This window comes from Indicator indicator, chromosome 7 (genome assembly GCF_027791375.1).
Source record: "Indicator indicator isolate 239-I01 chromosome 7, UM_Iind_1.1, whole genome shotgun sequence".
In the NCBI taxonomy this organism is placed as follows: Eukaryota; Metazoa; Chordata; class Aves; order Piciformes; family Indicatoridae; genus Indicator; species Indicator indicator.
Window position 1 is genome coordinate 27,901,132 of NC_072016.1, and position 27,896 is coordinate 27,929,027.

The window sequence follows — 27,896 nt, forward strand, 5'->3', positions numbered from 1 at the left end:
AAAGAGATTTTTGGTTTAATATTTTTGTGTGTGAAGGTTGGTGTTGTACTCAGTCTCTGCTTCATGAACATATGTGTGTGTATAATATTTTTTTATGAATGGTGGAGAATGTACAGAGGGCATAGTTGGCTTTATCACATGTATTGAAAAGCAGTGCTCTGATACTTAATGCTCCTCAAATGACTACAGAACAGCAACCAAAATATGAAAAGAGCAAAGGGCTGCATGTAAACTGCTTCCCCTGGACCTGTGGCAGAAGCAGTGCAACAAATATTTTTTACTCTGCTCTTGTGAGACCCCACCTTGAATACTGTGCCTAGTTCTGGCATCTCCATCATAAGAGGGACACAGAGCTGTTGGAGTGAGTCTAGAGGAGGGCTGCAAAGATGATCCAGCAAAGGGCTGGAACACCTCTGCTATGAGGATAGCCGGAGGGAGCTGGGGTTGTTCAGCCTAGGGGGACCTTAGAGCTGCCTTACCTGAAGGGATCCTACAGGGAAGCTGGAGAGGGATTTTTGGTAAGGGTGTCTAGCAACAGGACAAGGGGGAAATCGTTTTAAGCTGAGAGAGACTAGGTTTAGACTGCATCTTGAAGAAGCTCTTCAGTATGAGGAGAGTGAGACTCTTGAATAGGCTGCCCAGGGAGGTTGTGAATGCCTCCTCCCTGGGGATCTTCAAGGCCAGGTTGGATGAATCCTTGAGCAGAGGAGTGCAGCTGAGGTGACCCTGCCCATGATGAGGAGGTTAGAGTAGATGATCTCAAAGGTCTGTTCCAAACAAAGCCATACTGTGATACGTTCTGTGAAGTATTTGCTTTTTTCCCTGCTTCCTTCCCATATTCCGAGTTGAAGAGAAATACTTTTAAAGATGGTTTGGAGTTACATGCCAGTAAGAGAGAAAGCTGAGTCTAAGTTCTGGAAAGACAAAGGGTCTTGGAAATGTGTATGCACATATAGGCAGTGGCTCTAGCTCTTCCCAAGAATATTTCATCATCATCTGTTTGTCCACAACAAACATACCCACTAGAATGCCCAGAGCCTCAGGATATGTCTACTGTGAAGACACTATAATTGCTTGCAGCCCATGTTAAGCTCCATGATGTTTTGAGAGGGCTTTTGATTAATCCTACCCAACCAAGTTAGCTACTTGAAAACTCATTTGGAGATGATAATGCTGTAGTCTAATTTGCACTACATAAACATCCAAACCCAACTTAAAAAAATTCTCATGTTGTTTGAATGATATGTCTGAGGATACCTGGTATCTACAGTACGAATTGATCCACTGCCTTCTGCCCTAATACGTGAATAGGTGATGGTGGTGGTGGTTTTTCTTTTGTTTGTTTGTGGTTTTGGTTTTTTTGGTGGTGGTTTTTGTTGGTTTTTTTCCTGTGGTTTTTAGATACAAGGAGGTCAGGTTCACAGAGATTAATTGGAGAGAAGGTAAGAATTCTTTTCAACTGGTAAGCCAACCAGCAACAAGTGCCCAAGTGACAAATTTCCTTTCTTATTCAATCCAATTACTTTGCATATGCCCTTAATCATGAGCATTTGCTGCATGCTTTTAGCCTTGGTATTACTTCTCCATGGGAATAGGTTGAGCCTATTTCAAGTCTTTTTGGCTGTCCTCAATCCATCTTAGTTTGGTCTGTGAATATACAGTGTAGCAACTGTACACACGATACTTCCTACATTTTCAATGCAATTATTTTTTTTTCTATGTTGATGGGAAGTCCTGCTTGAACTTTTGGATTAATTCATGTTTCACTATGTTGTAGGCTGTATTCACTGTCTGAACATACTAACTTTCTCTTTTTATTTTAACTTCTTATATAGTTCAGTGTGTTTTGGCTAGTAATTTGGGGGCAGGCATTGTCATAACTTGTCCTTAAAAACAGTTGGTTTCTTGACTTCTTTACCTTTGAATAGCTCACTAATACTTCTGGGCTATTCAGATCCTAGTTAGCTACTTACTAAGAATGACTGTCACTCTGGTGTTGCCCAGTTTTCTAACTATTTTTAGAATGATATAGTGTTTCTGTAACTTAAGTAAAGTCTGTTCATCCTGTAAACAAGCTAGATGCATAGCTGTGGTCTGAAGAGTTTGCCCAGACATTAAATGTGATGTCTGAATTCTGAGAGGCCTATGCAGTTAAGTTGCTTAATTATTTGAAATACTTCTTGTCTGGCAAAAGTTAGTGTGGATGCATTTGCAGTTGCACAAACATACTTTTGCTTGGAGGAATTTTCTTTTGTTTACTGAAATGTTGCACACAATAGTAGCTGAAAAAGCTGCTGGAGGCTTCCTCGTATAGCTGTGGACGAAGATGGAGGAGGTAGAAACGAAGCCGAAGTGTGGAGTGAGGAATTTGGGATAGGAGAAATAAAAGACCTCTTGAAGGCAGGAGTCTGGCAAAGCAAAGACTGAGAAAAACTTCCAGCATTTTCTGTTGTGTAACTCTAGCTTTTTATTTTATGTAAATATTCCCCCATTCTTGAGAAGGGGGTAGGGTAAGGAGAGGAAATCTGTTCATATAATTTGTTCAAGTTAAATTTATTTTTTCCATTCTTAGGGAAAAATATACTGCCCATCGCAATTGATTAAAAGATAGATTGCTATAAAATGACACTTTGTATTTTGCAGGGCACGAGTCATGAGTGAAAATGTTTTCCCATTTCTGATATCACGCTTGTATTTAAGGTATTAGAGCTGTGTATGTTTTCAGCACACAGACTTCTATTGAAGCCTTTGTTCTGTTTATACAAATAGTTTGTGAAGCTTTGGTGTCTCATTTCTTCGTTCATCATAGTCAACTGTTCTTTGCTCTAACTCTAATTTTATTAATTTTATTTGAAGTGTACTTCCAGTTATATTCAAAAGCTTGCCAAAAAAAAAAAAAAGGTAAAAATAGATTGCAAGCCCAGTGTTCCTCAGGGGTGAAGTATGGTGTTCTATCTAGTTGTCACCTGGATAAAAATGACATTGTTGTGGCCCCAGTTGCAGCAAGAACAATTTTTGTGGGAATCAATTGGTCTTGTTTAGTGCATCCGTTTAAGGCTTTGTACAGGTGCTGTGGTCAATTTAGGTCAGTCTAGACACTGACTGGGGGCTAATTTTGTATTTCTTGGTGCTGACAGTACTATAAATACATTACACTTTCTGTACCTTTGTGCTAATAATCTTTTTCACACTTTGAAGAGTGCCATTTATCTTGTTTTGAATTTTGAAGATGAATTGCTACAGCTGCACCCAGTAGGTATTTCAAACATTAAAGGCTGAGCTTTAGCCAATGTGTCATAGTACTAAGGCAAGGTAGTATTTTCTAATGTAAAAAATGTGACTATTAATTTGTGGAATAAATTGTTGCACCTGCAAAATAGGTGACAGGGGAAAGAGACATCACTTGGCATATGCAAGTACTGAACACCTGAAGTTTTTGGTTCCAGAAAGTAATAAATTGTCTGGAACCATTTTTAATCTATTTGGCTCCTTATAGGTTGCAACCATTTCAGAAAACATTCAGAAATCCAAAGTCAGCTGTTTTAATTACTCCCATGGATTGATGCACAAAGACCTTATGTAGTGATTTCATTCCTACTCCTGAAAATAATTTTCAGCTGCTATTCAGTTTTGGACATCGCTGCAAAATATTTCTGATTAACCAGAAAGCTGACACTGAAGGTAAATGCAGGTTCCATCAGTCTCAGTTTTTCTCTGTTTAGCAGTCATTTGAGGTCAAGTGCAGACAAATCTGCACTGGCCTTGCAACAAGCTTGGGAGAGACTTTCCTATTGATTATCTCTTGTTAAGTCTGTATGTGGTGTAGTGTTTAAAACAGAAAACATGTCCTTTACTTGGAAAAGAAGTGATTTAGTCAGGAAAAAAAAAGCGGGCAGCTTCTCTAGCATGTTTTTCTTAATGATTGGTCAGATGACAGTGTTTAGGATTGGGCTCAGAATAAGAGTTGGTGCTAAGTGAATTGATTAACATATATAGACTTGTAGTGGAAGATGCTCTTTGGGGAAGGGGGGGGTAACAGGGAAGGCAGAGCAAGAACCAGTGTCAAAAACCAAACAGAAATCTGTGAGACTGAAACAGCTCAACCATTAGAGCACAAAATTTTCCACTTTTCCACCTTTTCCAGAGGAACAGCAATGCAAGCAAGCTAATTAGTTCCATGGAGAGTTATATTTAAGACATTTAAGAGTCTGTAATATGCAGAAAATCAGATTGTATCATCTAATTGTCTGATTATTTTTTTTTTAATCAATTCCTGGGGTGGTCTGGTTGCTGATTCAGTGTTATTCAGGTACCTGTTTGTTTTCCTGCAGGTCACAATTTCAGTATACTTTCAACTCCTGCAAAGCCAGTTCAAAGCATTCAAAAATCTATTAGCTGCAAGTAACTCTTCTCATGCAAAATTTTCATGTGGATGTCATGTCTAAATTGTGCTTCCTGAAGGAAAGTGTGCAAGTCTTAAAGGAAGAATTCTGTTAACTTAAAATGAGCTTCATATATATTAACCACAGTGTTGCTGAGAATTCAAGGAAGGAGAGGACACTGAAGACCAATTTGACTTTAGTAATGTATCTTAAGAGTTGTCACTGACATCAATTAATTCTTTTTTGCTTTGTTGATTCTTTGCTTTTGTTGTTTTAAGCAGCAACTGAGCTTTTTTATCTCTAAAAAGAACGAAGGTTAATTGTAGAAATACAAGATCTTTTTTGTTTGCTTGTTTGTTTGGGGGTTTCTTGTTGAAGATGTCAGTATCAACAAGAAAGAGTCCAAATTAGATGAGGAGTGTTAAAAACAGGTATTCTAAAATGTGTTCCCACCAATGGCTAAACAAATAGTATTACAGAATGGTAGTAATCTTCTTTGCTATCAGGCTTGATTTCAGATATTTTTCGTACTTGTAACCAAATGGGCATTGAAGCACAATGCTTACGAATACGTGAAAATCAACCCCAAAGTGATGGTGGTCTGATTTTGTGTTTTTCCTGGTTGTCTCTGAAGAGCGCTTGGAGCACAGAGAGTCTGTTAGAATCTGCTTCTTGGGAGTTTCTGCCTGCAACATCCACTTCAAATATTCACACAGCTTAAACACATTAGAATCACATGGCTTACTGTCAACTTAAAAAAGAAAAGAATAGTTGCCCTTAAGACTATTTTGGGGTTTTTTTGGGGTTTTTTTTGTTTTTACTTTGCTCCATTGTAAAAAGGCTGAAGCAGCAGATTTTTGGAGCTCCTAAATTCTACACTCGTGCCATGTTTTTGTGACTACAGTTTTTCCATTTTCAAAAATGAAATATATCTGCTTCTCAGAATTCAAAATGCTGTGTTTTTCTTGACTTTCACGAAAATTGGCAACGAATCCTGTGTTCTTTCAGCATTTCTGTATCCCCAGCTGAATGTGCTCACAACTTCTCAGCAGTAAAAATGAGAGGGTTTTCTGCTGTTGAAATGAAAACAATATCCAGGCATGGCTCAAACATTTCAATTTTCAGTTGAGTGCAACAAGTTTGCAATCTAAAATTATATTATTTGGCTTTTCTTCAGTAGTGAAGTGATTCCAATCACTGAGAAAGGCGGGTATGTTGTGTTACATCTATGTGTTGTCTTGCTGTTGAGAATATCTTTGGTTTTATATACCATAAGTTGAGCGCATCTGTCTAGCATAATAAATTACATTAATTCATTAGCTAGAAAAGGATTCAGTATGTTTGGGGGTTTTTTTTTGAGAACAGTTCATTTCATCACAGGACAAAAACATTGCAAAAGAGCAGAGTACTCAAGAACTGGGGAAAGAGAAATAGGCATCACCTGCAAAATAAGATGGTTATTTCTAATACTTAGAAAGTTTGGCTGGTAGTTGGAGAGTTTTTTTGGTTTGGATTAAATGGGTATTGCATTGTGGCACTTTACGCTTCTGAACACCAGATGGTGCTGCTAAACTATCTAAAGTATCATTTTTTACACTTAAATAATTGATACTTGATTTAGTTCCAAAGTCACTTCTGTACTTTCTGACCAAGTGTGTAGTCCAGGATGCAGAACTGTGCCTGGTGATTCAGCACAGCTCCTTCTACCATTTGGAGACAATGGTCTAAAAATTGTAATACAAACTGAACTGTGCAGTAGAATCAGTATTTTAGATCTCACTGGGCAGAAACTGTTATCAGATGGTGTTCCTACTGGCTTAGTGGCAAATCTTAATTTATATGCCTGATGTTTTAGATTTGATTATAAAAAGTATTATTTGAATTTCATTGAAAAACTTTAATCAGAGAACTTCTGGTGGAGGCACCGTTATTGCCAGGTTCAAACTGCAAAGGGTAGTTCTAGAGACTACTTAAATATAATGAACTGAATAGTGGATTTGAGTTTGGGAGTTTTTCTTTTACACTGTGTTAACTTTCAGTAAGGCTGCCAGTTGTCCTGTTGCTATATTTGAGAACACATGCTGGCTTAGCTATGTAATTGCTCCATAATGCTGTGATACACGTTTGACATTTTATTTCTATTTGTTTTCAGTTGGTTATGTTTAAAAACTCATCTGATTATTCTGATTGTGGGATTGAAGGGATGGAACAACACATTAGGTTTTTAGGTGAATCTCAAAGGTTGGTGGTACAGTTTGTTGAACTGTAACAAATGGATTCAGTTTTATTTAAACAATGAAGGAATTTTTAGTCTATTTTTCTTACAAAATTTTATTTCTTTATAGATCCCCATATTAAAGTCTCTGGAAAAAAGGAAAATGTTAAAGAAGCAAAAGAGAAAATCATGTCTGTCTTGGACACAAAAGTAAGAGATTTAGAATGCCACCTTAATACTTCATTTTGTGGTGAAATTGATATCTTTAGGTGGGCTCATTTAAACTGAAGGCATTTATGAATGCTTTGAAGCAGTCTCCAACCCATTTCTTCTGGATGTTGGTATTTGGGCATATTTAAACATGCTGCCAGAAAATACTTGCTTTAGCAAATTTTCCCAGAATTAAACTATATAGAAATCCAGTCACATGGCTAAAAGCAGGCATAATCTGTTTGTTGGATTGGGGGTTTTGTTTTACTCTAACATCTGAAAAACCAGCTTCACTGCAAACAAGGAGATTATGCAGCCACTTCAATGAAACTAAAATTTTGTTTCTCTTTGGAATTCAATTTTAGGAACATTCATGCAGTTCTATTTTGAACTGATACTTCATTCTTATACTCTGAAACACGGAGACTGTGAGGATAGACTAAGGGAGCTGGGGTTGTTCGGCCTGGAGAAGACTCCAGGGGGACCTTAGAGCTGCCTGCCAGTACCTGAAGGGATCCTGCAGGAAATCTGGAGGGGGACTTTTCATAAGGGTGTCTAGTGACAGGACAAGGGGAAGTGGTTTTAAACTGAGGGAGAATAGGATTAGACTGGATCTTAGGAAGAAGTTCTTCAGTACAAGAGTGGTGAGACTCTGGAAGTCTGATGTTGCCCAGGGAGGTTGTGGATGACTGTTCCCTGGGGGTGTTGAAGGCCAGGCTGGATGAGGCCTTGAGCAGCCAAGTCTAGTTTCAGAGGTGTCCCTGCCCATGGTAGAGAGGTTGGAGTAGATGATCTTAAAGGTCTCTTCCAACTTAAGCCATTCTATGATTGCTAGAATTTATGAAAGATCAAGATTTTGGATGGGAGTCTCATGTGTTCATGAGATTTTCTTTCTATCCAATAGCAATTGTTTTGGGACAATAGGTATGGTTTCTGCACAGTTGTGCACCAACTTTTTAATTCTCTAAACAATCTGCCAATGATAAGCACCATTTTTAGAAGAGCTGTGAAGAAGGTTATTGTGGACCGTTGACAATATGGCTTTTAAGAGCAGCTGTAGGTGCTGTTTGTGCATTTTAAAATGGATGTACCAAAAGAATTTGTAGGCTTGGTAAAGAAACAAGCCCTGTTATTTTTAGGTCCCATGGCTTTGATTTGCCACGGTCTTCATCATATGATTCCTTCAGATCAGTCAGGGGGGTGTGACTGCAAATAAAAATGGGGGAAAAACCAACCAAAGAAACCATAATTAAAGTAACTTAGAATGGATTGCAAAAGGACATTTAAGTCAAACTTGATAAAACCTAGGGCACATTTTACAAGCCTAATGTCTAAACATTTTGTGACAATGTATCTTCAGGAAATTTATTTCCATGTAGTTTCCTCACTGGAAGGAAAATGTGAATTGGTTTAGCATCTGACTGTGATCTATATGAAAAGCATCTTATTTGAGTAGAAGTTAAGCCACTTTACCCAGCAAAACTATTTTGGAAATAATATTTTGAATGGTATTCTGGAACTTAGATTACTCCAAAATACTCAGGTTCTGCTGTCAACAAATCTAATCATATGTCCTTGATTTCCAGAGCAATCGAGTAACCTTGAAGATGGATGTTTCACATACAGAACATTCTCATGTGATAGGTAAAGGTGGCAATAATATTAAAAAAGTGATGGAGGAAACAGGATGCCATATCCATTTTCCAGACTCAAATAGGAATAATCAAGCAGAGAAAAGCAACCAAGTAAGTACTTTAATAGAGCATTCATTTATGCTGTAACTCCTGAGAGTATAACATTGCTAAAGTTGTTTCGTCACTTTGGGTTTTTTGGGGACAGTGAGTTCATGTTCAGGGAAATAGAATTTTGTGTTTACACTCTGTGGAAAGCATGGGACTTCTTAAGTGAGCAAATCTTCAAAACCAGATGGTAACAATTTGTAATGGCTCATGAATCACTTCAACATTTTGAAACTGTAAAATTATTTTGAGCATACAGAAGTCAACAACTTAAAATAGTGGAGAAGCAGTATGAAGAGCACTGTGTCTCTATTTTTTTTTTCTTTTCCTGTTCAGCACCTGATTTTACTTAGCAAGGTTCTGCATCTCTGTCAGGCCAGTCACAAATGCAGGCTGGGTCCAGAGTGGCTCAAGAGTAGCTCTGAAGAAGGAGACTTGGGTGTACTAATTGTTGAGAAGCTCAACATGAGCAGGCCATGTGCTCTTGCAGTCCAGAAGGCAAATCATATCCTGGGTTGCTTCTAGAGGAGTGTGGCTAGCAGGTCCCTTTACTCTGTTCTTGTGAGAACCCACCTTGAATACTGCATCCAGATCTGGTGTCTCCATCACAAGAAGGACACCGAGATATTGGGGCAAGTCCAAAGGCCACCGAGATGACCCAAGAGCTGGAACACCTCTCCTGTTAGGATGGGCTGCGAGAGCTGGGGTTGTTCAGCCTGGAGAAGAGAAGACTGCAGGGGGACCATAGAGCTGCCTTCCGTTACCTGAAGGGGTTCTGCAAGAAGGCTGGAGAGCGACTTTCCATAAGGATGTCTACTGACAGGACAAGGGGGAATGGTTTGAAGCTGAGGGAGAGTAGGTTTAGACTGGATCTTAGGAAGAAGCTCTTCAGTACAAGGGTGGTGGCACTCTGGAATACGTTGCCCAGGGAGGTTGTGGATGCCTGCTCCTTGGGGGTGTTGAAGGTCAGGCTGGATGAGGCCTTGAGCAGCCAAGTCTGGTTGAGAGGTGTCCCTGCCCATGGCAGGGAGGTTGGAGTAGATGATCTCTAAGGTACCTTCCAACCTAAGCTGTACTATGGTTTATTTCTTGCTTTTAGCTTATACTGTAACTTAGTGGAAAGCTGAACTTGGTGGATAGCTAGCAAAATTAACTTTATTTTTTTAGAAAAATGAACTTGAATTCTGGAGCTTTTGTAATGTCAATATTGCCAGAATGTTTGTTCACTTTCCAGTCTTTCATCACTTCATTAAAAATTCCTTCTTGTGCATCCTAGTGGCTGCTAAGCAAAACACAGTTCAAGAAAACCTACTGTGGCTGGTTTCTGTGCACACACTGAGCACATGTATGCAGTAGTAATTTCATTATTTGATCCCAGGAACTGTATTGCTTTGTCTTTTTTTAGTTGCTGAAGACTATGTAATCTATGATCCCATAATTAATTGATTAATTTTTTTTACACTGATTGTTTTCAGCTGCTGTTTAGAGAACAGTTAGGTTGTCATCAGGTCTGAAATTGAAATGTGTTGGGTTTTTGTGGGTTTCTTTAATTATTATTTTTCATTTTAAAAAGAGAACCCAGGTGTCTGAATAACTTTTCCAATGCATCATTGAATATGCGATGCTGTATTTTCTCTGTTCTTGCTCTTCCAGGTGTCTATTGCCGGACAGCCAGCTGGAGTGGAGTCTGCAAGAGTTAGAATTCGGGTAATAGAGTGCTTCATTGTAGTGTTCCCTTGAAACCACCTGTGAAAGGGAAAAAAAACCATGCAGTTTTGAGAACCCTAGGCTCTTTTTAATGACAGTAGAAATACAGGAACAAATGTGATTCCCATTCTGGTCAAAGCTGAACCTTAAAAACAAAGTCTAAAATATAAGCAAGATTAATTTTTAAGTGCAGTATGGAGCAGTTTGCACCTTAATGTATCCTCCACAGATGACCTGGAGTAGCTTGGGCATCTCTGTCAATCTGTGACTTAGGAAAGGCAATTCCTGCCTTTTTAACCATTTTCTCATCTAATTTGTGTAAATCATTTGGTAGAATTCAGTGCCATTTAAAACTCATGTCACTTTCCTGTCTTTGCCTTCTGGGTTTGATTTGTTCCATATATTCTGGCAGAATCTAATAAATTCTGAAAACTTTGTTCTTAATTACTGTAGTCAGGTATGCCACTTACACAGCCTTGGTCTTGACTGTCATGAGAGAAGCTGTTTATGTAGCTTTGTCACTGATTTCAGAGCTCCAATTAATCAGTGTCAGAAAAGAGACTTCTCCAGGAAGTTTTACAAATACTGACCTGCTTGCAGGTATGCATGGAAGTAGTTTATGCCAGGTATGGAGAAGTACCTGGCTTTATTGGGGGTCCTTAACTAAGGAAAAAGATCCCTCTATTCCAGGGGTGGGAGGAGGGAAATCCCCAAAGCAACAACAAAACACCAAAGGCCAGGCAAAAAAAAAAGTCTCTTTTGAAAAATCAATGCCTTTTTCCAACTCAGGATATGGTAATAGTTTTATCAATGAATCCTGGGCAGAGGATTTATGTTAGCTTAATCATCACTGACTAGCAATAAAATTGTTGTTTATTTAGTGAGTATGATTTTGGTTTTCAGTATTTACTTTTATGTGTTGTTGTAGGAGCTGCTTCCATTGGTACTTGTGTTTGAATTGCCTATTGCTGGAATTCTCCAACCAATCCCAGATCCTAATTCTCCCACAATTCAGCATATATGTCAGACATACAATATTTCAGTTTCCTTTAAACAACGCTCTCGAATGTATGGTGCTACAGTCATTGTCAGAGGGTCACAAAATAACACTAGTGCTGTGAAGGTAAGGTGTCGTCTTCAGTAGGTTTCTGCATGTCATAAATGTGTTCATAATTCAGATAATAGTTTTTAACTCGTGTTGCATCCTGCATCTTCTGTGTATGTTGTTGTTGTGTAATCGCTTTTTGAAGCCTAAGTGTTTACTCTGATCTGGTAAGACCTCAGCTGCAGTATTGTGTTCAGCTCTCAAGCCCTCAACACAGGAATGATGTGGACCTGATGGAGCGGGCCCAGAGGAAGGCCACAAAAATGATCAGGTGCCTGGAACACCCCTCCTGTGACAAAAAGCTGAGGAAGCTGGGGTTGTTCAGCCTGAAGAAGAGAAGGCTGCAGGGAGACCTACTGGCCTTCCAGTATGTGAAGGGGACTTAGAGGAAGGCTGCATAGGGACTGTTTATGAAGGCCTGAAGTAGTTTGAAATGAGAAAATGGTATATTGAGGTTGGATGTTAGGAAGATGCTTTTTACCATGAGGATGGCAGAACACTGGAACAGGTTGCTCAGGGAGGTAGTTGAGGCCCCCTCCGTGGAGATATTCAGGATCAGGCTGGACATGACTCTGAGCAGCCTGATCTAGTAGAGGATGTTCTTGCTCTGTTGGGGGGGGGGGGGGTTGGACTAGATGACCGTTGGAAGTCCCTTCCAACCCAAACCATTCTGTGGTTCTTTGATTTATTTGTTGGGGTTTTGTTTGCTTGTTTGTTTGTTTTTAACTGGTTTAGGTGAGGCATAGATCTATTCTCTATGCGGGGTTTTTTTAGGATTTAGCATTATTTATTTTAGTCTGTTGGTTTGGGGTTTTTTTAAATCTCTTCCACACTTGTTTGTGTTTTCAGCAATTTTGAGATATTATGCTTATCTTACCTATTATTCATTCAAAAAATAATTCATACCTTTCACTTACACGCCCCAAAAAAACCCCGCAAACTTCTCCTCCAATGACTTCATCATGCTTTGATTTTTTTCACTGTGCACTCAAATATGTAACCTTGAAAGCTCCCCTGAAAGTTAATAAAACTGGTCTTGCAAAACCAGGACTGGGAGATATGAAGTTTTGACAGTCAAGTAAAGGAACTGCTATCAGCCTATTTATCTTCATAAAATAAAAAAGTTTCCTTGTTAAACACTGGCAGTGTGACAGATTGATGTGGTCTCGGATGGGTGTATCTCATGCTGGTGAGAACATCTTAGGCCAAAATTGGAAGAAAACTTTGCAGGTATACCTATCCAAATAAATCTCTTACTGACTTTTATATAAGAGACATCCTGTTCATAGGGGTGTCTAACAATAGGAGAAGGGGGAATGATTTTAAGCTGAGGGAGAGTAGGGTTAGATTGAATTTTAGGAAGAAGTTCTGCTCCCTGGGGGTATTGAAGGCCAAGTTGGGTGAGGCCTTGAGCTGCTGAGTCTACTTCAAAAGTGTCCCTGCCCATGATGGGTAGATTGGAGTAGATGATCTCTATGGTCCCTTCCAAGCTAAGGCATTCCATGTGAGCACAGAAAAGGTCTGTTGGGACCAAGCCATTTGCCATCGTCTCCTTGCCTTTTAGAACGGCAATTAAACACTGCATTTGGCCATAAAATGGGATTTGTTGGTAGAGTTTAATCTGTTAATTTATACAAATTATTCAGCTTTTGGAACAAATTTATCTTTAATGCAGGATGCATGACATGAAACAGTTTGAAATGTTGTCTGGTACGCCTTTGAGCACTGCTTCACCAGATCCTTGCATTTCTTTCTCCCAGGAAGGAACAGCCATGCTTTTAGAACACCTAGCTGGGAGCCTGGCCTCTGCAATCCCTGTGAGTGCACAACTTGACATTGCAGCTCAGCATCATCTCTTTATGATGGGTCGAAATGGCAGTAACATCAAACATATCATGCAGAGGACTGGTGCTCAGATCCACTTCCCTGACCCTAGCAACCCACAGAAGAAATCCACTGTCTACCTCCAGGGCACAATTGAGTCTGTCTGTCTTGCCAGGCAATACCTCATGGTAAGTATTAGCTGGATGAGGCCTTGAGCAGCCTAGTCTATTGGAGAGGCATCCCTGCCCATCACAAGGAGGTTGGAGTAGGTGATCTCTAAGGTCCTTTCCAACCTAAGTCATTCTGTGATACTTTCGCTGAAGCTTCCTTAAAAAAAAAAGCCAGATTATGGAAAATGTGCTCATTCTGAATGTATTTATAGGTTAAATGGTAGTTAGCCTTAGAGAGGAAGGATTACTATTCATATTTTTAAAAAGCTGATTCAATTGTGAGTGTTCTCTTTATGCCAGTATTTTGTGACAGTTTGTAGTTATCCGAAATACTTTGATCTCTGATATAATAATTTGAAAAATGACTTTGATAATGTAAGTGCAACATAAGCAATTTAAATTGACAATAACAGTAGGCTTGCAGATTTTGGAGGTATTCGTTGTTGCTGAATGGTTTGTTTTGTTTTACCAACCTACTTTTTCCATGTTGGGCAGGTTTCTTTCGGGAGAAAGTGGCAGGAATTTTTTGGTTCCGATGTAGTCCAGTTTTCATGGAAACTGGGAAACCAAAGTTTCTGCAGTCTTCTAGCACCATAGTGTCAGTACTAAAAGGCCTTTTTTAAGAGTTGTGATGATGGTATTTTCTTTTTTATTACAGATATTTGTCATATTGGTCTTTAAGCCTTACAGGAGCCTTTAGGATTGTTGTAGTGCTAATTTTTGGACACAGATGTTTTATATATATATGGGCATTTACAAACAGGTGGGAGGATTGGACTGAAGTCTAATTCAAAGCTGGTATCAAGATAAAACACAGATTCATGGAATGTTTAGGTTGGAAGGGACCTTTAAAGATCATACAGTTCTAACTCCCACCATGAACAGGGATACCTTCCACTAGACCATGTTGCTCAAGGCTGCCTTGAACACCTTCAGGGAGGGAGCATTCCTGACCTCCCTAACCATGATACCATTAAATTCCAGAAATGCACACCTCTTAAATTGCACAGTACCTTGTTGTATAGTGGAAAGTAGAGCCATGTTGCCTTTCTGTTTATACATTGGTATTCATGATTATTAGATTCTGGGATGTCACAGACTCTAAATACTAAGAGCTTTATTTGGCATATTTTCTTGGTAAGATTCAATTTGTATGTTTCTGGAGGTTTATAAAGTGGAAGCAAATGCATCAAGCCATCATATCAACATCCAAATACACCTTTATTCAAGAAACTTAGAATTACGTGAGGGCCCTTCTTTTTAAGTTTAGCAGTTCAATGTATTTCCAAACTCATCAGTGCAACTTAGTAGCTGTGATGTGGCATGCATATTACCCTTTAAGAGCTGTACTGACCAGGAGACTTGGTGTATTTCAATTCTTGCATTATATGTCATGAAATTAGTTTCCAGTTTTCTATATAAAATAAGTAGTAAAAGTTCTATACTTTCCCCTCAGCTCAAACCCCTTGGTTTCAGCTGTGTTTTGATTGTCACTAAAAAATACTGAGACTTTTTTGTTAGTTTTGCATATAACAGTGAGGACTATACAATATTTAGTTGAAGATGACATTGAGAACTTGGTTGTATTCACTCACTTGCTGTCTAAGACCTTTATTTGATCCTGTTCTTCTTATCTTCATCGTGTAGTTATTCTAAACATACAGTAATAAAGAGAAGTGTAAAAACACAATTTCATATGCTTGTAAAACCTGGTATTTCGTCTTTGAAGTTTCTGGGGTTTTTGTTTTCCTTGTTAGCTTTTGCTGAGACCTTCCAATATTGCTTCCTGTAACTTTTTTTGGAAAAGGCAAGGATGGATTGGATGAACCCTTGTCAGTGGCTCTGTTATTATAAAATCCTTGAATATCGATTTCAGTATTTTTTTTTAGTAGACTTTCTTTGTAACTGTTCTTTCCAGACAAGTTCCCTTTGTGGGAGTTAAGCTGGATTTTTCAGTCTTCTGAAAGTCAATATACGTGAGATACCTTGCTTGAATTTTCCTTGAGTTGAAGTTTAATGTGGGATTGCAAGTACTGTGTAGCTGTAGGTAGTACTGTTGAGAAGTGCTATTTAAATATAAAATGAAATCAACTAGTGTTCTGAAGAATAAATACACCAATTTGCTTTTCGTTCTGAAGCAAATGTGTCTTACTGTGTTGTTTGTTTTGTTTTTTTCCTGGTGAATTTAAATTCATAAAAAAATTAGGATTTCTTTTCACTTACTTTTCCTCATTAAACACAACAAAAATAGAGGCTACAATCTAATAATTTCTAGATATCTTGTGACCACTGAGGTTTCTGTCATTTCTTGTGTTTGGGTCTTTTTTAGGGGCACTTTTTAAATTAATTTTCAATTGTTACAGTGATGTCATCCGTATCACTGAAAAATACTTACCTAGCTTATCTAGGACAGGGGAAGAGAAATGTAGAAAATTGACTTAGGCAGTGGTGCTTACACATAATTTTTTTCAAAGTTGTTTCCTTGTCTGAAACATAGTTTAGCATGACCCATTGGGGTATTTGAGGGTCCTGCTATCAGTTCATGACAAGATTTTGTTCAAGATTTGATATAATAGGTAATAGTGGTTTCTGAATTTGAATCCTCTGGACACCTCTAATTCTGTTTAAACAGCTAGTGCAGGGTGTGTATATGCTGGTGCAATGTAAAATAGTCAACAAATCATTTCACCCTTACACTGCCAAGCTGTTGGTACAGAATCCCAGGGTGGAAAGATACAGCTCTATTTTTGCATGCAAGGAAATGGCTTTACTTTAAATTTCATCATTGCTGGTTTTCCTTAATTTACTGTATCACAGTGTAAGTGTTACAGTCTTTGCATTTCAATTTATTGCTCACACTTGCATAGGAAAAGGGTAGATTGTAAGTCTTAAAGTTTTCTGTCTTGTCTTTTTAGGGTTGCCTTCCTCTTGTGCTCATGTTTGATATGAAAGAAGAAATTGAAGTAGAACCACAGTTCATAACACAGCTAATGGAGCAGTTAGATGTCTTCATAAGCATTAAGCCGAAACCAAAGCAACCAAGCAAGGTTGGTGAAAAGCTAATGTATTATTTTGAAGCTTTCATGACAGCTTTTCAGAGCTGATGAGTTGACATGTCTGGTCTTCCTTCTTAACTTAATGGATCATAAACTTGTAAAAGGCATGTGTATTTTCTACTTGAAGTATCAGTTTAAGTGTTTCAGCCACTCTCCTTTAAGGCAGTTGGACTTTCCACATTAAATATTTGGCAATACAGTGATTAGCTTTTGTGCACAATATACTGATAAAATAAATCAGTTATGAGACAAATTGTATCTGACTAAGAACTACTCTTCATTTGTTTTTGAAGTGATTAGTCTTAAATTGCAGCTCCCCCACATAACTGCAGTGTTTCTTAGCAATCAGAAGTAAACAAACAAACCAAAAAAAAAAAAGACTGAGTACGGTCTGGCTGTATTGTACACAAGATGTTGGAAAGAACCACAAGAAATAGAATTACAAAATGCTTACAGTGGGAGATGTTCACTGTAAAATAATCAAGCAATTATGGCTTTGTGACTCCCACAGTTATGTGTTGTATATAATGCCATGACAAACAAAGATTGCAAAATATTAAATGAGCATGCCATTGTGAAAATAAAGAAGGTTCTCAGTGTAGGAATACATAAAATCAATTCAAAGAAACATTTTGTAGAGTGTACAAGAATTAACTTTTCTTTTTCAAGTTTATTTTTCAGGCTTTTGTTAATTTTTTTTCCTCAGGCAGCTGTGAATTTAATAGCTGAAATTAACATGAACTTTTTTTTTTGTCCGTGTTGAGGTATAGACCTCAGATGAAAGAGAAGATAAGTTTTTTAACTGCTGATTCACTTCTAGATTTTTCTCCATAGAATTGTTCATGCTGGAAAAGACCTTTAAGATCATAGAGTCCAACTGTTAATCCAACACTACCAAGTCTGCTGCTACACCATGTCCTTCAGCCACCACATCCTCAAAGCTTTTTTTTATATCCCTCCATGGATAATAGAATAGGTTGTCAATAGTAGGATAGGTTTTCTTCCAGACAACTGGCCTCCTGAGCTGGCAGATGGAGTCAGGGAGCAGTATAGTCCCCCTCTAATCCAGGAGGAAGCAGTTAGAGAGCTGCTGAGCCACTTGGATCCCCACAAGTCTATGGGACTGGATGGGATCCATCCTAAGGTAATGAGGGAACTGGCAGATGAGCTGGCCAAGCTGCTCCCCATCATTTATCAGCAGTCCTGGCTCACTGGTGAGGTCCCAGGTGACTGGAAGCTGGCCAATGTGATGCCCATCCACAAGAAGGGCTGGGAGGAGCAACCAGGGAATTACAGACCTGTCAGCCTGACCTCAGTGCCAGGCAAGACTATGGAACAGGTCATCCTGTGTACAGTCACACAGAACCTCCAGGATGGCTAAGGGATCAGGCCCAGCCAGCAGGGATTTAGGAGGGGTAGGTCCTGCCTGACCAACCTGATCTCCTATGATCAGGTGTCCCACCTGGTGGATGTGGGGCAGGCTGTAGATGTAGTCTACCTGGACTTCAGCAAGGCCTTTGACACTGTCCCCTATGGCAAACTCCTGGCCAAGCTGTCAGCTTGGCTTGGACAGGAGCACTCTGTGCTGGGTTAGGAACTGGCTGGAGGGCCAAGCCCAGAGAGTGGTGGTGAATGGTGCCACTGCCAGCTGGCAGCCTGTCACTAGTGGTGTCCCCCAGGGATCAATGTTGGGCCCAATCCTATTCAATATCTTTATTGATGATCTGGACAAGGGGGTCAAATCCATCATCAGTAAGCTTGCAGATGACACCAAGCTGGGGACAGGTGTTGATCTGTTAGAGGGTAGGAGGGCTCTGCAGAGGGACCCTGACAGGCTGGTCAGATGAGTGGGGTCCAAAGGCATGAGATTCAACACATCTAAGTGCCGAGTCCCACGCTTTGGCCACAACAACCCCATGCAGCGCTACAGGCTGGGGACAGAGTGGCTGGAGAGCAACCAGGCAGAAAAGGACCTGGGGGTACTTGCTGGCAGTAGGCTGGACATGAGCCAGCAGTGTGCCCAGGTGACCAAGAATGCCAATGGCATCCTGGCCTGTCAGGAATAGTGTGGCCAGAAGGAGCAGGGAAGTCATTCTGCCCCTGTACTCAGCACTGGTTAGGCCACACCTTGAGTACTGTGCCCAGTTCCGGGCCTCTCAATTCAAGAAAGATGTTGAGTTACTTGAATGTGTCCAGAGAAGGGCAACAAAGCTGGTGAGGGGTCTGGAGCACAAGCCCTGTGAGGAGGGGTTGAGGGAGCTGGGGTTGTTTAGCCTGGAGAAGAGGAGGCTTGGGAGACCTTATTGCCATCTACAACTGCCTAAAGAGAGGTAGTAGCCAGGTGGGAGTTGGTCTCTTCTCCCAGGCAACCAGCAGCAGAACAAGAGGACACAGTCTCAAGCTGCACCAGGTGAGGTTTAGGCTGGATGTTGGGAAGAAATTCTTCACAGAGTGATTTGCCATTGGAATGGACTGGCCAGGCAGGTGGTGGAGTCACTGTCCCTGTAAGTGTTTAAAATAAGACTGGAGGAGGCATTTAGGGCCATGGTTTAGTCAATTAGATGATGTTTGGTAATAGGTTGGACTTGATGATCTGGAAGGTCTTTTCCAACCTCATTAATTCCATGATTCTGCGGAGGGTGACTCTACCACTGCCCTGGGCAGCCTGGTGTAGGGCTTGACAGCCCTTTCAGTAAAGACATTTTGCCTAATGTCCAGCCTAAACCTCCCTTGATGCAACTTGAGGCAGTTTTCTCTTGTCCTGTCACTTGTTATTTGGGAGAAGAGACCAATCCCCATCTGGGTCCAACTTCCTTTCAGGGAATTGTAGAATGAGAAGGTTTCCTCTCAGCTTCCTTTTCTGCAGGCTTAACCCCAGTTTCCTTCAGCTGCTTCTCATAAGACTTGTGCTCTACACCCTTCACCAGTTTTGTTGCCCTTCTCTGGACCCATTCTAGCACTTCAATGTCCTTCTTGGAGCAAGGGATCCAAAACTGAACCCAGGATTCAAGGTGCAGCCTCAGCAGTCATGTCCTGCAGTTCCTCTCCCCTGATGTCTTTGAAAGAGCTGGAGCTTTTCTTACATGTCCTGTTCCCTGGTCCATAGGAAAGTACACCAAAACAAATCATCAAAATACATTCACTGCGCTTCACCTAACAGCCTCAGAGCAAATACTGTTATTACAACTTGTGTGGTGGGAAGCTGCTGAGGAGCTTGGCTTTGCTTATTTAGCAAGTCCCCAAGTCACATATACCAAATAGCACAATAATTGCTATTCTTAGACAGAATGGTCTTTCATTATTCTGAAATGCATACAAAATCCCTGAACTTATCGTCAAAGGTACTGAGTTTGAATGTACTGAGTCTGCTGACAGACTCTCTGCTGTCTTACACTGATAGGTTGCTGATAGCTATAATGCCATATTAATAGAGTTGTGTGTTGCAGATCCATGTTATGTAGTTGTGTTAATCATTGGTTTTCCTGTTTTGCTTTTTTTCTGTGCAGTCTGTGATTGTAAAAAGCGTTGAACGAAATGCCTTAAACATGTATGAGGCAAGGAAATGTCTCCTAGGACTTGAAAGTAGTGGAGTGGCCATAGCATCGAGTCCCTCCGCTGTCTCGTGCCCTGTTGGTCTCTCTTGTTCTGGTTTGGATATCTTGTCCTCAGCAGGACTAGGACTCACCGGGCTTGGTATGATTTATATTCTATATATATCTTTGGGTTTTGGTACATCAATTCATACCAGAAAAAAAGGACTAGATGTGTTTTGCATGAAGAATTGTGTTCAAGCATTAAATAATTCCAAGAACATCTATTTTTTTTCAAGGGCTTGTGGTTATAAAACTTCCTCTAAAACTTCCATAATCAGGTGTGTGACTGATCTCTGCAGAAAAGCTTCTGGATGCTCATAAACCATTCAGCTGAAAGGGAGGGAAGCACAAGTTCATAAATTCATAGAATGGTTTGGGTTGGAAGAGACCTTTAAGATCATATCGTTGCAACTCCCAGGTGAAGTAGGATATTGGGTTTGCAACTTTCAGAAGAATCTTTTTAAATGAAATGTCTTTCTTTGACAATATTGCCCTGCACTTAGGTACTTAAGCCTGTCAACAATACCACGGAAGTTAACATAGCTGATAGCACATTTCCATTCTGGCTCTATCTCGCTGTAACTGAACACATAGTACTAGCTTAGAGATTACTTAACAATATTGAATTGAGGATAGAAATGCCTAAGCCTTCTATCTTCAAGTAATTTTATAGAAGCAGCTCACAGACTAGACGGGAAGCACCATTTTATTTTCAAGTTCTGCAAATACCTTATTATCAGAAATGTTTAGAAAACCAAAAAATCCCAGAAGAACTTGGTGACAAATCTTGACAGAATTCTCGTGTAACCGTCATGCTCCCTGGGAGTGCTGCGTAGTTCTGTGCTTTATTGGGGCTCACCTGGGGCCAAGTAATTGTGCCATGTGACTGATTTTTAGTGCTGCTTTCATTACTATTCTGGTCATGTTTGTGCTTTGGGGATAGGGTTGGAATTTTTTTTTACCTCTTTGGAGTATAGTGCCCTGTGAATTCTGTGGCCTGAAGAACTGATTTGAGGGAATGCTTTATTAAGAATAAGCAATGCATTCGGGGAATTATTTTCAGTCAGTATTAAGATGCATAAACAAATTTAACTAGCTCCTAGTGTGAAAGTAGTAGTTCATTCAAATAATCTTCTCAGAAAAAGATTTATGTCTGAAATGAAAGTAAGGTTTTGTAGTGCAGTTGCTTTCTTGTCTCCCAGATGTTGATTCCTTGGGTAAAAACTTGCCAGAAGGAGTAGAGGGGGTGGTGGGGTAAAGGCTTGTTTGGGTTGGAAAAGACTTCCAAGATCATCAAGTTCAACTGTTGATCCACCACCACTATGGCCACTCAACCATGTTGCCAGGTGCCTTATCCACATGTTTCTTGAACATCTTCAGGGATGGTGGCACCACCAGCTCCCTGGACAGCCTGTTCAAATACCTGATCACTCTTCCAGTAAAGAAATTTTTCCTAGTATCCAAACTAAACCTCCCCTGGCACAATGTCAGGTGATTTCTTCTCATTCTATCACCTAATAAATGGAGAGAAGAGAATCTTGTTACTACAGCAGTAGAGTCCAGTAGAAAGACACAAAATATTCTCCAATTCTTCTTGAATACAGGATTCCCTGCTTAAGAACGAGCATATTCTTGATGTGCTCTATGCATCAAATTAGTAACAGGTTTAATGTTAAAATTGTTTGTGAAATCTTTGCTGGCACAATTCAGTGAGGGTTTCATTGGTTGGTTTTAATTAATACTTTTTTGAACATTTTTTTGGTAAATCTTAGCTAAATATTCAATTAATGGGTTGTTTTTTTGTGGTTTGTTTGTTTGTTTGTTTTTTTTTGCAGGCCTTTTAGGTCCAACAGCCCTGTCAGTCAACACCTCAACTGCTCCAAGCTCTCTGTTGAATGCTCTTAATAGCTCTGTTAGTCCTTTGCAGAGTCCAAGTTCAGGCACACCTAGTCCCACATTATGGACAACATCTCTTGCTAACACAAATGCCACAGGTTGGTAGAAGTTAAATGTGAATTAAATGTACTGTGCAGCACTCAGTCATTAGAGTGACATCTGGTAAGGTTGGAATGATTCGTTCTTTAGTACCTTAATTCTTAACACAGATGAATATCTGGATTTAAGTTAAACTTAGTGGAAACTTATGCTGTTGCATGCAGTGTTTTCATCTGATTTATATGGACAACTATGTTAACCTACAAAGTTTTGGCATGGGAAACCTGTTTAGTGATGTATCAAAGCTACATGAAAGGAGGGACTTTAATAAAGTACTATAATGCATGAGGAAGTCATGTTCCATTTAAGTTTTTTATTGAACTGGATTTTGTTGCAGGTTTTTCTGCTATTCCTCACCTGATGATACCATCCACCGCCCAAGCAACTTTAACTAGTATTCTGTTGTCTGGAGTACCTAACTACAGTCAAAACACTCCCTCACCACCACCAGGCCTGACTCCAGTTGAAGTCCATGTTAATGGCATGCCACCAGAGAGTAAAAAAGGCTCACCTTCTTTAAATGGTCATGTAAAGGTAAGTGGCATTATCTCTGGAGAACCCGATCTGTTTGTATTAGACCTCTACTAAGAAAAGCTGGAAGAGAAAACTGGCTGTATTGGCAGAGTCTTAAGGCTGCTAAGTTTAGAAGTAGAACAGTGGTGTTTTCAAGATATGACTTACAGATGGAAAAAATGGACCTATGTCCAACATAATGTCTTCCTATGTCAGGAATTAATTTCTTGTGCTCCTGCAGAGATAGGAAAGGGAAATTCTTTCGGTATTTCCCTAAGCATAACAATCCCTTCAGTGATTTTTGACGATTATTTCAGACCTCAAGTATCAAATATGCTGCCCTGTCTGCCACATCACTAGGAGAAAATGTGTTGAGCACAAACCACAGTGATCCAATAAGACAGACAAGTACTCATGGTGCCACAGAACAAGTATCTGCCAAGTCAAATAGTGCAGAAGGTAAGATTTGATGTTTTATTCTTTTTGCCTAGTAGTGTTTGTGCAGCCTGTATACAGTTCATAAAATACTGCCTGTGCATTGGTTTTACAGCCATGTCACAGGAAGATCTTGCTGGATCTCCCACATACGATGTCAAAGAAAGTAAATAGAAGTAGTATCCAAGCTGTTCTGTTGACACCTTAAGTCAACATAAATGTGCATGTAACATCTTATTTATTCTCTAAGGGCAGAGGGAAATAACCTAAAGAACATTTTACTATGTTTTACAGCAGCTTAACGTCATCACTTAAAACAATCTCTGTCTGTTTAAACAAAATGGTATTTTTGTTTTTTAATGTAAGGAAAGAATCAATCAGTACCTTTGAAAAGGTTATTGCAGAAAATTGTGTAGATCACATCTAGATGACACTGCCAAATGTATTTGCATGTTTTATAACAGCATTTCAGTTATGCTTCCTTTTAGAAACATTTCCTGTCATCCTTTAAGGGGAGGGAAAGATGGTTTCACTTCAGAGTTGAGGAAATGTGTAGAGGACTTGTTGCCCTTGCAAAATACTCTTAAGAGTTGCAGTCATTTGAAATGCTAATTTGTATTAAAGGTACATTGCTCAACTAAGGTGATGAATATTTGTAATACATTCTACAGATACTTGAACATTAAGAGGGGAGCTTTTACTCCAGAAGTTATCTGAGCACCTGGCAAGGTTTATTGAAACGGGATGTGAAATAATTCTGTGAGGAGGAAGAGCAGATTTTGTTCTATCGTTGTCATTCATTCAATAAGTTCACTGGACATCAGAGGATTCTTGTTTCATTGTTCTCTTTATTGGCCTCATAGGTTGCAATGATGCTTTTGTAGAAGTGGGCATGCCAAGAAGTCCATCCCATTCAGCGAATACCAGTGATCTAAAGCAGATGATGAGCTCTTCCAAACAGGCCTGTGCAAAGAGACAAACAGTTGAATTACTCCAAGGCACCAAAAACTCTCACTTACAGTAAGTTAAATGTACAAATACAGAATACTGAAACTTTCACTGTCCAAAAAACTTTCTTCTTTGTAGGTGGGAAGGGATGGTTCTGTCATAAAACGCTCAAAGAACTAATTTAAATTCAGCTTGATTTTTAATCACATGGGGCATTAGTATACTCTCCGCAGTTTGTCTCATAATTGCAAACTTTGCATGCTTTCCTTTCATTTGAAAAAAAAAAAAAAAAGCCTTTCCTCTCCCACAACATGCTGAGGATTGCCTAGCAGTATGGATAAAGATTTGCACTTTCTTTTTTTTTCTTTTGATTGCTTTGAGAACAATTCCTAACTGATAGCATTTTTCCTGTTGCGTGTACCTGGGGCTTTTTTCTTCTTAGAAAAATGATATTCAGGGCATAACAGCATGTTCTCAAACAGTTGTCACAAGGATTTGCTTGTTTGGTTGTTCATTTTTGTTTCATTTTGTTTTTTTGGTTTTTGTTTTTATAAGCAAGCAGTGGGATAGGCTCTTTTGAGTCATAATATGTCTTGGCAACATAGGTTTTGTGCTTAACACAATGTTTTGACCGATCTACTTTTAAGTAGTGCTTTCACTGTTCCTTTAGGGAACTGTTTATCATCACTGCTTTTAGATGCATATTTTCTCTTCCCACCTTTATTTACACTGTTAAAGCTGTAATGTGCATTTCATTATTTCTGCTCTGACAGTTTATAAATCCAAGGATTCCTGCTAATCAGACTCAGTTGTTTGTCAGTTGATTGTTTCTACATTTTGTTCTTTCGTTGAGGATGCAGTGCTCACAGTTTCCTTAGAATGTTTTTCTAGGGTAGTCTACAGCATCTCAAACACTGTCTTTGCTCTGAAGTAAGAGTTTGTACTCTCTTAGCATAGAAATAAAATGTGGCAGATTTTTAGAAAGAAGATTATATTAAGACATGCCTTGGCATGTAGGACTTCAATTATTGGAGCTCTAAAAGCAAGTAGGACCCCTGTTACTTTTCTTAGTCCCCGTTATGCATCTGTCTTTATCCTACTGCTATCAGTGTTAGAACAGTTGGCCCAAGAAAGGCTTAAACATGGTGGAAAAGAAGATTATCAGTAATAGTCAGCATGGATTCATGAAGGGGAAATCATGCATGACCAGTCTGATAGCTTCTGTGATGATATGACTAGCTGGGTAGATGAGGGGAGAGCACTGACTTTTGACACTGTCTGCTATAACTCCTCATAGGTAAGCTCAGGAGGTGTAAGTTAGATGAGTGGGTTGAGAACTGGTTGACTGACAGAGCACAGAGGATTGTGATCAGTGGTGCAGTGTCTAGTTGAAAACCTGTGGCTAGTGGTGGCTGTGAGTCCAGTGTTGTCCAACATATTCATCAACAACCTGGATGACAGAACAGTGTACTCATCAAGTTTGCTGATGATACAAACCTGGGAGGAGTGGCTGACACACCAGAAGTCTGTGCTGTGCATCAAGACTTGGACAGGCTAGGGAGCTGAGCAGAGATGAAACTCTTGAGCTTCATCAAGAGCAAGTGTAGGGTCCTGCACCTGGGGAGGAATAACCCTCTGCACCAGTACGGGTTAGGGGTTGACCTGCTGGAAAGCAGATCTGCAGAGAAGGACTTGGGAGTGCTGGTGGGCAAGTTCACTGTGAGCTGGCCATGTGCCCTCATGGCCAATAAGGCCAGCAAGCTCCTGGGGTACATCAAGAATAGCATGGCCAGCTGGTCATGAGAGGCTCTTCTTCTCTAATCTGCCCTGGTGAGGTGGAAGATGGAGTATTGTGACCAGTTTATGGCTCCCCAGTTCAAGGAGGACAGTGAAGTACTGGAAAGTCCAACGGAGGTCCATGGGGACCAGAGCATGTCGCTTACAAGGAGAGGCTGAGAGACCTGGGGCTGGTTAGCCTGGAAATGAGAAGACTGGGTGGGGATCTTATCAATGCTTATTAATAGAACAGGCTTCCCAGAGAGGTTGTTCACTCAAAACCTGCCTGGATGTGTTTTGTACTTTCGCAAGGGGGTTGGATTAGATAATTTCCAGAGCTGTCTTCAAATCCCTGCCATTCTATGGTTCTCTGATCCAAAATGATATTTCTTGAATTTTGCTGCCAAACAGGTTAAAACTCAGTTATCAAAATTGCCTTTTTGCAATTATCAAAGTCTGCTTGTGAAAAAGAGGGCTGCAGTTAATCCTGATTTTTTGCCCCCACAGTACTGCAGAGAGGCTACTCTCAGATGCAGAGTTAAGTGCTTCTGAAAGTCCCATGGCTGATAAAAAGGCTCCTGGAAGTGAGCGGGCAGCAGAGCGAGCAGCAGCTGCCCAGCAGAACTCTGAAAGAGCACGTCTGGCTCCACAGCCATCATATGTAAACATGCAGGTACATTTCCCTGAATGACCCCAAACCTAGCACAAAAGCTGATAAATGCAAAGTCAAATTGCCATGGAATGAAAAAGTGACTTGACTACTAGCATGACTTGCCTGAGTAAAAGCATTTCCCAACAAAGCAGTTGAAAAGAGTTATCACGTAAGTCTTGAAGGCAGCAAAGCCCTTTTCCTTCTGTTGAGCAATAAATGAAGTGAACAGCTAAATTAGTCTACACAGGCATCATTTGTACGTTAAAAAAAAAAAATACTGTTTTGAGAAGAGATAATTGTATGTACAACTTTTGTTACAATTCGCCACTTTTCAATAGCAGTGTCAACACTGCTTCAGGTTCATATAGAGGGGGATTTACCGGAGTAACTACACTGGTTTTGCTTTACAGCTGTGGGTCTGTACATATTCTCCTTTGTTTTTTGTCTTCCTACTTCATTAACTACAGCTCACTACTATGCTATAACCTACTTCCACGTTCTTGTAAAGAGACCCCTTTGACTGCCGAATAGTAGTAACAGAATAGGTTTTAGTACAGATCAACATGGAATAGTGGGACAAGACTAAGGTTAATGTTTTGCAGCTCTTAGTTGTTCCTCAAGTTATTTTACGTAGTGTATTTAATACTTCAGGCTAAACACTACTTTTTTTTTTCCTTCTTTTTTTGGTAGCTTTGTGTGTTAGACTTGCTAATCCATAATTAAAAAAATGAACGTACTTAACCAAAGATATGTACATTTCAAATTTTCCATTGCCATAAGTAGCACAAATACCAGCTTGTTTGTTTGTTTTTTTAATATTATCAAAAATTTTCCATTTAGAGGAAGGGTGCATGGAGAAGAACTCAATTTGAAACATTATGAAAAATTACTGTAGTACCTAGAGTTGTACAAAAAAGTTATTTATATATATATGTATAAAAAAAATATCTTCTTGTACTGGAAGAATGTTTTAAATTCTAGCAACTGATGATTAACAGACTGCGCTTGAAAAACATTTTAATACAAATATTTTTTGCCTAAACAGTTTGTAAATGCTGCTGTAGCCTCACTCAAGTGGGTATCAGGTAGTTGTTTTAAATAGTTATTTATGTTTGAGCAAGCACTCTGTGGCTCCTACTGGACCACAGTCAAATTACCATGCTGTAGTTCAGGTTTCTCCTAGATATACTCACTGACTACTATCAAAACCTTTGTTTTTCCAAAGAGCTGACTACTAAAATGACATTTAGTTAGAATGGCCATTAAGCTACCTTCTGCCTGTTTAACTTTTAGGCATTTGACTATGAACAGAAGAAGCTACTAGCAACCAAAGGTATGTGGATAAACAGTGACTTCTGGAAAGTTTAGCACGCATCTGAAAGAATCTTCTGAAGTTTGTTTTAAAATTTGGTTGGTTTTTTTTAATCAAATCTAAAACTGATAGTAAAACATTTGTGGTTTAGGTTTCACATTCCAAAAATTTCTTAATACCAACAGAGTATGAAATACAGTATAAACAACTTGCAGATGGGATGCCCTATGTGTGATGTGAATGAGGCCTCATAGCTGTAATACT

General features: G+C 39.5%; 1 protein-coding gene across 1 annotated transcript in view; it reads left to right on the top strand.

Annotated features, from left to right (window-relative positions):
- Positions 1–27,896, top strand: part of BICC1 (BicC family RNA binding protein 1) — a 107,175-nt gene that overhangs the window by 70,410 nt on the left and 8,869 nt on the right. Inside the window, exons 4-16 of the mRNA XM_054382460.1 lie at positions 6,728–6,807; positions 8,394–8,552; positions 10,200–10,253; positions 11,182–11,376; positions 13,119–13,370; positions 16,268–16,399; positions 19,915–20,101; positions 21,837–21,995; positions 22,334–22,530; positions 22,827–22,968; positions 23,808–23,964; positions 26,176–26,341; positions 27,614–27,653. Of these exons, the coding sequence (XP_054238435.1) occupies positions 6,728–6,807; positions 8,394–8,552; positions 10,200–10,253; positions 11,182–11,376; positions 13,119–13,370; positions 16,268–16,399; positions 19,915–20,101; positions 21,837–21,995; positions 22,334–22,530; positions 22,827–22,968; positions 23,808–23,964; positions 26,176–26,341; positions 27,614–27,653 (1,920 nt within the window). The remainder of the gene's footprint in view (positions 1–6,727; positions 6,808–8,393; positions 8,553–10,199; positions 10,254–11,181; positions 11,377–13,118; positions 13,371–16,267; positions 16,400–19,914; positions 20,102–21,836; positions 21,996–22,333; positions 22,531–22,826; positions 22,969–23,807; positions 23,965–26,175; positions 26,342–27,613; positions 27,654–27,896) is intronic.